This window comes from Protopterus annectens, chromosome 13.part0 (genome assembly GCF_019279795.1).
Source record: "Protopterus annectens isolate FY-2018-M chromosome 13.part0, PAN1.0, whole genome shotgun sequence".
Classification (NCBI taxonomy): domain Eukaryota; kingdom Metazoa; phylum Chordata; order Ceratodontiformes; family Protopteridae; genus Protopterus; species Protopterus annectens.
The window spans coordinates 749,602,037-749,614,384 of record NC_056747.1 but is presented as its reverse complement, the minus strand read 5'-3'; the positions used below and the strand labels follow the sequence as shown (position 1 = coordinate 749,614,384).

General features: G+C 41.1%; 1 protein-coding gene across 7 annotated transcripts in view; it reads left to right on the top strand.

Annotated features, from left to right (window-relative positions):
* The window catches only part of MYO18A (myosin XVIIIA), a 2,129,602-nt gene that overhangs the window by 1,779,023 nt on the left and 338,231 nt on the right, over positions 1-12,348 (top strand). For all 7 annotated transcript variants that reach the window (XM_044054445.1, XM_044054444.1, XM_044054446.1 and 4 more), the window contains one exon: positions 8,020-8,136. In XM_044054445.1, coding sequence (XP_043910380.1) covers positions 8,020-8,136 — 117 coding nt within the window. The remainder of the gene's footprint in view (positions 1-8,019; positions 8,137-12,348) is intronic.

Here is a 12,348-nt window from a genome sequence, read left to right as displayed (position 1 = left end):
CTCAGTGACCTCCCTCTACAATCACCAAGCACTTACCTCTTAGCCGGCCCTTTGGGGGGAAAACTAGCACTTCATGCACGAAACTGGCAACTTATTACCCAGGACAAATGGGTTTTAAATATAGTATCCCAGGGATACAGATTTCACTTCCACATGTTGCCGATCCCAAACAGATGGCCAGATCTGCCCCCAAATCAGTGGGCAGAGGCCCAGAAACAAGTTCTGTCCCTCATGAACATGGAGGCTATTCAACCAGTACCAGAAAAGGAAAAGGGACAAGGTTTCTATTCCAGACTTTTCCTGGTACCCAGAAAAGGCAAATCATGGCATCCAATTCTGGACTTATCCACTCTAAACAGATTTCTGGACATTCCAAAATTCAAGATGCTGACTCTTCAACAGTTACTACCTATGCTAGGCAAAGATGCCTGGTTGGTAACCCTAGACTTAAAAAGGCTTACCTGCATATCCCAATCAGGGAATCTTGCAGAAGATACCTCCGCTTCAAAGCAGGCTACTTGCATTACCAGTTCTCTGCACTGTCCTTTGACGTATCTACTGTGCCCAGGGTCTTCACAAAGTGCCTGGCACCAGTAATTGCATTTTGCAGGCAAAGAAATATTCAGATATATCCATACCTGGACGATTGTCTAAATCAGAAAACAAGGACATTCTTCTAAAGCATCTGGCATTTGTAAAAAGGGTTCTAACTTGTCTAGGGTACACCATAAACGAAAAGAAATCACAACTGGTACCCTCTCAAAAAATTACATTCCTGGGTGCAAGCTTGAATACAACTGCCCAGATGACTTACCTTATGCCAGAAAACCAAATTCAGTTGATGCCTTACTTCAAACAGGTGGCCACAAAAACCCAGCTATCTGCAAGACAAATTCTGCATGCTTTGGGGTTCATGGCCTCCTGCATTGTTCTAATTCCATATGCAAGACTGCATATGAGGAACTTTCACTGGTACTTAAAAAGTTTATGGAGTCAGCAGTGTCACAGCCTGGAAACACTGATTCCTATTATACCTTGCCTGCAACTAGAGTTCCTATGGTGGGCAGAAGCCTGTCACCAAAACAAGGGACTGCCATTCACTTCAGCCCCTGCCGCCAAACCATAACAACAGATGCATCAGACTATGCTTGGGGGGCTCATCTGGCAGGGAAGTGCATTCAGGGGCAAATGGAGCCCAAATCAAATGCACCTACATATCAATCAGAAAGAGATGTTAGCTGTACAGAATGCTCTGACAGCCTTCAAGGACTACTTTCATCCAGGACAACTAATGTTAAAGACAGACAACACCACAGTTATGTGGTACATAAACAAGCAGGGGGGGGGGTACACATTCCTACCCCCTTTGCAGACCAGCCATGGCATTGATACAACTTCAAGCTCAATTCCTGCCAGGAAAGCTAAATACTCTGGCAGACGAACTAAGCAGAAACCTTATGGACCCACACGAATGGAAATTGGAACCACAAGTTTTCAGCATGTTGACACGCAAATGGGGGAACCCAGACATAGATCTTTTTGCTGTACCCCAGAACTATCAGTTGGACAAATTCTGCACAATAATTCATCACAAAAAAGCTTGGAAAGTGGATGCTCTTATCATTCAGCTGGAAAAACCTATCAGTCTATGCTTTTCCCCTCTGCCTTTGCTCTCTAAAGTTCTACTAAAAGTCAAACAGGACAAACCAAAAATGATTCTGATTGCTCCAGACTGGCCTCGCCAACACTGGTACCCACTCCTGCGCAATTTGTCACACCTTCCTCCTACCTACTGTCTCAGCAGAACTACCAAATTCTGCATACTCATCTCCAAAGTTTGAATCTTGCAGCGTGGCTAATCAACTAATTTCACCCTTGGCATCCCTCAGCAAACCAGTGATGGATGTCATTTTGGAGGCTAGAAGGCCTAGTACTAGAAAATCTTATTCTGACAAATGGAAAAGATTCTGTGCCTGGAACCAGTCACAAGGAGTAAGCACAGCAATGCCCAATATTCCTCAGATTCTGCAATACTGAACTGAGATGCTTCACAAGGGCCTATCTTTTTCTTCCATAAAAATCCATGCCTCTGCCATTTCAGCTCATTACAACACAGAACCTCCCCTCTTCTCTCATCCCCTGCTAAAGTATCTCAGAGGGGCCAAGAATTTAAGACCTCCCAGGAGAGCACCAACTCCTGCATGGGACCTCAGTTTTGTTTTGGAAAAACTCACTCTCCCTCCTTTTGAGCCAGCTGCTACTTCAGACCTAAAATTTCTCTCCTGGAAAACAGCTTTTCTTTTAGCAGTCACATCAGCTAGAAGGATTTCAGAATTACAGGCTCTTATGGCAGTGGAGCCTTTCATTATTTCTCATCTGGACAGACTGGTTCTCCGGACCAATCCATCTTTCATGCCTAAGGTAGTATCCAGTGTGGCTCTTAATCAGACCATTCATCTGCCAACTTTCTTCCCCAATCCACAGAACAAGGGTGAGCAGATTCTGCATTCATTGGATGTACACAGACAGCTTATATTCTACTTAAACAGGACGAAATCTGTAAGAAAATCTGAACAACTATTGGTGACATTTTCTGCAGGGGCAGAAACAAAAGCTATTTCAAAGCAGACTGTTTCAAAATGGATAAGCCATTGCATCCATTTCTGCTATATGCACCATGGTAAACCTATCCCCAAGGGGATCAGGGCTCATTCCACCAGGGCTGCATCTACTTCTGCAGCCTTTCTCAGAGGGGTTCCTACCAGAGACATTCTAGAAGCTGCTACCTGGAGCTCAGGTCATACGTTCACCAAACATTACCATTTACCTCTCTTCTCTAAATCCAGAGCTGGCTTTGCCACTGCTGTCCTGCAGGGCCTTATAGCTGGTCCTAATTCTGTATAAATCCATCCTCCCAACCATAGCTTTGGGATTCTCCCCAAATGTAATGCCTGCAACAGTGAAACACGAAGAACATAGTACAGTTGTGTACACTTACCATAAATGTAGATGTTCGAGTGTATTCACTGTTGCAGTCCTGGTTACCCACCCTCCAGCCCCGTTTTTCTCTTACTATACCACTCCTTTCTTTTACTATGCTTAAAAGCCTTTTTGGGTGTATTTGCTTTTGTTTGGACGTATATTTTTTGTGTTTTAAATTATGTACTTCTATATATATATATATATATATATATATATATATATATATATATATATAATTTTTTTTTTTTGCTCCCCATTTGGGGGGCACCTGACATCTGGGGCAAGAAAAACTGATGTAATGGCGTCAGCTGCATGTTTTATACCCCTGATGACCTGACGTCATGGAAGAAGGGACAGCAACCGACGCAGGACCCAAGACTTTGTTAATCAGGCTGACTGAGGGCAACCTACCAGCAGATTACCCAAATGTAATGACTGCAACAGTGAATACACTCTGACATCTACATTTATGGTAAGTGTACACAACTGTACTTTTGCAGGATTCTTGAATCTAGTGGATATGCCCTCCTTCAAGGACATGTGCAGGAAACAGATGGCAAATTTTATCCATTTCATTGTGAGCTCAATGAAGCAAGTAAACAGTTCTGTGGTAAGACTGCATGAGTTGATGCGATGCAGTGGGAAGTGCTGAAGTAGCTGACTGGACATTGTTGGGGGTCACAGTCAGTACCTTTTCGGTATTGCTTGGAAGGCTGGGATAGTACACCTGGATTGGCAAACTGGCATATAGTGATCCTTATTTTCTAAAAAGGGGCTAGGAAGTTCTGTTCCAGGTATAGGGGACTGCCTTCTTCAGCCTTCCTGAGAAAGCATATGCAAGGAAGTTAGAAAGGAGACTTTGTGTAATAGTTGAGGCACTGATTTGGGAGGAGCAATCTGGGTCCTGTCCTTGCAGTGGAACAGTGAATCATCTAGGTGTTTTAGGGGTCATGGGAGTTGCCAGCAAAGGCCATACCTTGACCTTTTCGAAAATACTTGCTTTAATCAGAGGCAAGATATTTGTAGCAGCTGCTCTTGGCTCCATGACTTAGTGTAGGATCATAAGGGTATCCTTAAATTGGGTTACTGCATATGTAAACAACAGCAGTGGTTCTAATTGTAAGTGATCAGTATCCCGAATGTCCAGACTTGGCATGCTTGGTGACTGTCTCTTTCAGAGCTTATAACATTGATTCCATTTAGCACCAAGAAACCTGATACCTGTGTTATTTTTCTCATTGCTAATTAGTTTAAATTCCTTTCCATAGTAAAGCAGGAAAAACAGAGTGACCTGTGGCAAACTGTGTAAATATGAATGGTAACAGGTGAAGGAGAAAAAAAAGAGGGCAATCATGATGAAAAAAAATGAAATAAAATAAGCACCTCATTTTGAGAGGAGGACAGATTCTTAAGTCAGACTGAAAGTAAAATAAAGCACTGCATGCTTTAAATTACATTTTTATTTAAATGGGCTTACTGGAAAATGAATGGAGTGTATTAGGAATTTTTGCACGCCTGTTCTGCGCTGCCTTAATAAGATGAATGTCATTGTGCAGCAGTCAGGGAAGTCATTTGGTTTCAGAGTTATGTGCTAATAGATTCATTAACTTTCAGAAACCCATTCTTCACTCTTTATTAGTCCAGTCCTGTCTGCATTTGCATGGTCCGTAGCTACTCTTAGTTGCCTATTTTTTGATAATTGCAATGTAAAAAGTCACCGACTGTCAGAGATGGTGTTTGTCACAAAAGGGTAAAAGATGTGCATTACCTTTCAAGTAACCTCATGCCCTTAGCCTCACATTTGTATGCATTACCTTTCAAGTAACCTCATGCTTTAGCCTCACATTTATATGCGCAAGATTGAACAGCAGCACATGTACCTAGATTATACGTAATGCTGCTACTATGTTAGTCTGATCTGTACTGTTTTGTGGTATGTGTTTTCACTGGTTCACATCTCTAGTACTGCTGGGAAAGGTCAAACTCCCTAAAGCACAGTTGTCAGCATTTTTACTTGCCTGTTTTATTTTGACACTTTTTTTTACATTTTATTTTTTTTTTTATTTGTAATTCCATAGTCAAGTTTGCCTGAATCCAAATCTTATCCATCTGATATGTGGCTCTCAACACCAGACGCACAGACATGTAGGCAGAGACTCTGTTTTCTGTGAATTTTGTTATGCTGTTTGACATAGAGTAACAAAGACCACTTACTGTTGCCCTTTCTTCCCATGCGATGCTTTAACTAGTGAATGTTTTTTTAGAATGCACTTTACGCGATATTTTTCCTTTTCCCTGACTGATGCACCACTCTTCCTTCCTTTTGGAAGACACTGAACCTGTTACTAGATATGAACATAGACATGCTGAGACAGATACGTACTGAATAGACCAGTATCCCCTGTCATCGATTTGGCTGAAGTGCCACTGGTTGTTTCACCCTGCTAGCAGTGCTGCAGTGTCTTCCACCATTTCCTTTCCTATTTCTGGATGTGTGGTGCTGTTTGCTCCTCTGTCTGATTTCATCGCCTATGTCTGTGCTCATGCTAGGTCAGTGGAGATATGACAGCATAGTAACATTCAGTGCATGAGCAGTTGTGGACTTGTTTGATTTTATTCATTGTTTGTGTCAACTTGTTTCTGTTAGTATGGGCATGAGAAGCAGTACTAAACATTACCATTTCCTGGTGCTCTTAGCTGTAAATTCTGTTTCAGTGCATCTTTCCAGGCCATTGATTTAAACTGTAAGGAGAAAAATTAATTGGCAATAACAGAAGAAATTATTAAAGAATATGGTTTTGGAGCATTTTTCAGTTGTATATTTTGGATTATTTGTGGACACTGTTATTATTTCCTTACATTTCTTTAGTTATTTGTTTTTTTCTTTTTTTTTTTTTTTTTTTTTATATAACCCAGTCTGTGTTGATTCTCTGATGCAGTTGTATCACTTCTTTGTTTTAACATAGCCATTTCTTTGTTTATTCCTGTGTGTCAGTTTGCTTGGAACTGTTTTGTTTCATTTCTCTGACTTGTGCAGACAGTTCATAGTGTCTTTTGGACAAAGCATCAATTTCTTTATGTTTTACTTTTAACGGTTTTTAATTGCTGAAATTCAATTTCCCAAAGGTGCTTGCTATTTCAACAATATGTGTTGACATTAATTCGTTTCTATGTGGTACCTTTACCCTATAACTCAGTACTATTTATTTATTTGCATTTGGTTACTGGGAAGATCTGACTAGGTCATGCAAGACCCATTTTCAGTAGAGACATTTTTAGTACAAACAGTATTTGAAGTACAGAGATTACAGATTCAGTCTAGACTAGGTGAAAAAATAAATACAAGTTGCAAATAGACATATAACCATTTTTTAACAAAAAAAATGCTGAGCAGTCACTCCTTGCTTCCTCTAGATAGAAATTGTCTTAGTGCTTGAACAATTTTTGGGTCCATTACAACAGCTCTGATATCAACTAAAAATTGCTCTGCTTTTTATCCATTTCGATTTTCATTTTTTGTAAAAGTTTTTCAGTTTTGGATCACCATAGCAGGCAAAATGTATTTTCTAAGAGCTTTATGACCATGTTTTTGCTTTAAATTGCGTTCAGCTGCATTATCATCAGGTCATAAGGCACACATTTTACACCTGCTTGTTTTGTTCCTCACACTTAAGTCATGAGTGTTTAGTTGAAACAAAAATTTCTATTTCCTGTCGCTGTGTCAGCACACATTGCTTTCTAAATGTGTGATATCCATAGTTTCATAACAAATAGTACATTTAATAAGTGTATGTATTAAACAGCAGAAAGAACTACAGGTCAGTTACTTCGTGGCAGTTTCAACAGAAATCATTAACAGCAGAAAGTGCTTTCTAAGTTATAAACACTACCACACCAATCATTTTGCAATTTATCCATCCCGATACCCAGCTTATTAGTGAAGTAGTTTTACAGACTACCTTGTGTAGGCAAACCACACTTGATTACCAGGTTATTACAACAGTACTTTTTATCTTCCAGCATCACTTGGAGAACACAGACATATTTTTACTGCTTCTCAATTTTAAAATTTAGTTTACTGCTTAACTTTATGTATGCGCACTGTGTTTTCAATCTTTGCATAATACAGCTAATACTTTCTTGTACTGGTGATCTTCCAGTAAATTTCCGCAAGTTGTAAGTCGTTTGAAAGAGTAGTCCTTCACAATACATTTGTTTTACTACTTATTTTAAGATGCAGGAAGTTACACTGTGTTATTTAAGAGTACAACACAATTTTACAGTACTGACTGACTGCATTCATGTATCCAGCTTGCAGCATTTTTACTGTTCTAGCTTGCATGCGTGTTTCCAAATACCTGTAGTAGTACTTTCATCAGAATTAAACATCTTTTGCAAGGTTCTGTATATCCTCCTGGAATACACACACTTTTCTGGTGCCTTGTCTCAAGAGAGAAAGGGAAAAAAAAACTTCTAGGCTTGTATGCCATATTTTACAGCACTTCTTTCTTGGAAGTATACCTTTGTGCTAGCACAAATCACCATAATAAACTCAGTAATGTTTCTTTGGGATGGATAATCTTCTACCCCCATTTCAGTATGCACTTCTTGATGATTCACAATAATTTGTGTGTGTGTGTAACAGTATAGAATTACAAATTCACCATGTGGCAAATTTCATATTTAGTTTTCAACCATTTTAAAACAAAAAAGTGCTGGTTTTGAAAATTATAAAATGTATTGAATGTGGTTCCTCCTAAACCTAAAACCATTTTGTTTTGCAGTACATTAATTAGTTTCTGTGACATGTTAATTTACCTGGTTTTATTGTTAGTTTTGTACTACTGAATAACCATTATTGTCATGCTGATATGCATTTAGTACACATTACTTCATCTAGGAAGGCAGCCAGATGAGCTATCTTTCCCCCCTACAAAAGAACGCGCACACACACAGCCTTATATTTAAAGCTCATTGTGCTGAGTTTCAGAATATGGGAGCCTGCCTGTCTGATTATTCTGGGTTTCTTTCTAACAGCTGGAAGAACAGGTCAGTCGTCTACAGCGGGAGAAGAATGATTTGCAGAGTCGACTAGAGGAGGAGCAGGAGGACATGAATGAACTGATGAAGAAGCACAAGGCGTCTGTAGCACAGGTAAGGGACATGGAGGTGGCCTGAGGAGGTACAGGACCAGTTAACAGAGCAATGGGGAAAAGCTGAAAGCTAATCATGCCAGGTTCTGTACCTACTGATTTTTGGATTTGCAGAACAGTTGCCTAAAACTTGGCTGAAGAAGTCCATTTCACTGACGATTGTCTTAATTATACTTTCATAGCAGTTTTATTAGTTTGCTGCATAGTTAATTGATTTTAACAGCTGTCTTCATGTTTTGTTTTTATTTTGTTAATCTTGTATTTTAATGGTACGCACATTTTATGGTGAACTATTATGGGCTAAAACATTTACTTCAGTGTAGAGAGTGGAACCATCCTTTCATAAAGCAAGTCCTTTGTAGCGTATTTGTCATACCTGTCACATTACTACTACATTTTACTGATAATACAAAGACAGGACTGCTGTAACTGCGGTGGTGGTGCTGCGGTAGCGTTGTCGCCTCATAGCAAGACATTGTACCGTTCGATTCTCAGCTAGAGCGTCTTCTGTGTGGAGGCATACGTGAATGGGGCATGCCTTCGTTGAAGGTTGTGCGTCAGGGCTGGTAACCCGGTACGTAAAAATCCACTACCAATCATTAGCAGACCAGAGTTCCGCTGTGGTGACCCCTAACCGGGAAAAGCCGAAAGACACAAACAAACAAAGACAGGACTGCTGGTCATGGCTGAGGAAATAGCATATCACTCTTAGGATGAGTCATGCAATGCACTATGAAAAAAACTGTGATAAAAGCCAATAGGATCCTGGAGAGCAGGACAGAGGTTGGATTCCAGAAATGTTGAAGTCCTTTTTCCATTATATAAGGCAAGACACAGTGTGATTTGACATATCGGAGCCTATTGTGGCAGAGGGACATTTGGTCAAGGACTCTGTATCACATTTTTTAGAAGTTATTTATATAATTAGTCAGATAACTGGTTTGAAGTCCTTTTACTGTGGAATCCTAAGAGCAGTGGCTGATTAAGTGATTTGTGCAGAATCACTTGGTAAAATGAAGACTGAGGAAGTTGAGCACAACTTATAGGATGAGGATCACTGGGAACTTTATAGCCTTAATTATCTGCAAGACCCAAACTTGAGTAAAGACAGGTAGTTTTGTACAGTTGTTTATATGATGTGCACAGTCATTGTACATAGACTGAACTGTTTTTAAACGCTTTTTATGAATTCCTAACTTTCAGTTAATGACATAGTCAGGCTTAAATTAATAGAAAAGAAGAGAAGCCATGTTTACATTTTCATTGTTATACGTTTTCATGCATTTTATATCACATATGTTCTCTTTTCAACAATTATCATTCACTCCAACATTGCATAAATTGCTTAATTCTTGTGTTCCCTTAACCTTCCTGTCCTCCAAGAGAAACAGCAAGAGAAACTTTATGCTGCCCATCAGTGATCACTCTTTTTTTTGTTTACAGTCATGTTAGAGTAAGAATAATAAAATCTGAGGGAGGACCTGCCCTTTTGCAAAATCTCATTTTAAAAAATGCTTTATTCACATGTTATGCACATACCTGAGTACCAGTGATAAGTGTTTCTGAGTACTCCGGGGATATACTGCTGAAGTTTTGCATTACAAGCTCTGGTGTTTTGAGAAGCTGTACTAGAACCTCAGTATACAGACAGAGAAACACATCCCTGTAGAAATGCTGAAGTGTCTGTACATCATTTTCATTTTTCTATGACTACAGGAGAGATCCAGACAAGGTAAAAAAAAAAAAAAATCCCACTGTGTTGATAAAACTGTTAAGCCAGTGACTGCTGACATTACTTTTGCTTAATGGCAGAAGGAGAAAATAAAAGTTTCTATTGTCCTTTAAGTATGTGGTCAACACTCACACAGATGTCCTTCAAGGATGCATCTGCAGTCATAACATATGGGTTGTCCTGCCTCAGGCAGCCCTTCGGTCGGCCGGATTCCAAAGTCTGGGTCTGGCCTCGGCTAATGTCGCACTTTCCCCGACGTCAGAGCGTTTGGGGTATAAAAGCATCAGCCGATGCAATTTTCCTCAGTCTTTCTTGCCGCGCGGTGCCCGAAGCAGAAGCAGTTCACAAGTGCCGGTCGGTCAGCTCCTGTGATTCAGCTACAGAAGACTTCGAAAAAGCTAAGTACCCCATTGGGGACTCTTTCTTGCCTCAGCCGATGTCAGATAAAGTAAATAATTGTTTAACTTGTGGGAAACAAATACCTCATAAGGATTTCCACTCTTACTGCCTCCCTTGCTTAGGCCCAGACCACGACGTCTCGGCCTGTTCAGCCTGTGCTTCCTTCAACCGACGAACTCTTAGACGTCGGTCGGAGTTTGCAGAGGAATTCTTTGGGGCTAATTTTGCATATAAGATGCTGTCGGAGACTACGACATCGCATTTGGTGAAAAAACGGAAGGACAAGGACCGACATTTCGCGGCCGCGGTTTCGGTGAAACCACGGTTAGGCCTACCGGAGTGTCTCGGTTCGGCGAAACCGAGTCCTCGGTACTTCCTTTAACCGAATCCACTCAATCGACCACGCGGCCCTGGAGGCCCGGCTGAGTCGGCTACTGAGCTACCTACTGAAACCAGTGTCCAGGAAATGTCCGACACCATTCCTTTGGACAAGTCTACTCCTGCACGTGGTGCAGCCAGACCCCCTGCTTCCATGTCCATTAAGGCTTTTTCCAGGGCTAAAGCTGCTAAACTTGCTAAAGCTTTGCCTCCCAAGACTACCTCTCAGAGACCTTCTTCTAGTTCTCAGATCCTCAGCCTTGCAGAGGATCTTATCTCTTTAATTAGAGGTTCTCAGCCTCACCCGGACAGGGGCTCTCAACCACCACCAGACAAAAGGCCCAGGACTGAGCCCTCTGACCAACACTCTTCAGATGAGTCTACAGATGGATCTGTGTTGTCAGATCACCAGGAGGAGGCTTATTCGGCCTACGAGGATTTTGATGCTGAAGAATCTATCCCTTCGGCCTCCCCTCCTGAAGAGTTTTCCTTTGGTGAGACACTACACTCTATGAGAGAACATTTTCAATGGCAGGGTCAGGAATTTTCTGATTCTAGAAAGAGATTAAGGACCTTTTTACATTTACCTCAGCATAGGCCCTTAGCTATACCTCCTGTTTTGAATGTTATTGATGATGTGTACAATGATGTTAGTACAGCCCCTGATTCTCTCCATCCGGCCCCTGCCAAACCTGATAGATACTACAGGGTCCCAGATTCTCATCTACATCTGTACAAGGTCCATTCTGCAGACCCAGATACTATTTCTCAGAGCCCAAAAGGGGTTGCAGCTGCCACTGCCAAAAATCCTCTACCTTCTGAAAGGGAGTCTAGAGCTTTAGAGAGATGGGGAAAGAAGGTATATACTTCTGCAACTCTTTCCATGAGGGCATTAAATTGTCAATTTCATATGATACAGTACCAAGAGTATTTGTTAGATGAATTGCATAAGAAGCTTTCCTCTTCTGAACCCCTTGACCGTAAATCCCTTCAGGATCTGGTACATAACTCACAGCAGGTTAGTAATCATTTTTTGCAGTGTGGTTATGATGCACTGGAAGCTTCATGTAGGTCAGCTATGACTGGGGCAGTTATTCGTAGGCATGCCTGGCTGAAGGAAGAATCTTTACCAGACCATGTTAAAGCTAAACTCCTGGATGCTCCAATGGAAAAACAAAAATTGTTTGGTTCCTCGGCTCAGGAGGTCTTAAAGAAGTTTGAAGAAAAGGCAAAATCTGTGCAAACAGTTAAGGACTTTCTGCAAGTACAACCACCGAGATTCAGCAGAAACTGGCCTACTAAGAATTGGTCCTTTCCAGACTCGGACAGATCCCAGAGGTAGAGGGCAAGCTAGAGGCTCCTACAGAGGCCGTCAGTGGCAGCCTACCAACCAGAGAGGTTGTGCAGGAACAGCAACAGCAACTACTACACCTGGACAGACTCAATGACTTTCCTTTGATTCCGCCGACCAGGGCTCAATTGGAAGCACCTTTGGGTGAAAAGCTTTCTTTATTCTCAAAGAACTGGCATTACATTACAAGGGACACATGGACACTGCAAATAATAGACAAAGGATACAGGTTCCACTTTCACACTTTTCCAAGAAGAAATGGAATGCCAAACCTGCCACCAAATCAGAGGGCAGAGGCTTTAAAACAGATCAACAACTTAATACAAATGAAAGCCATAGAAAAGGTACCTCTT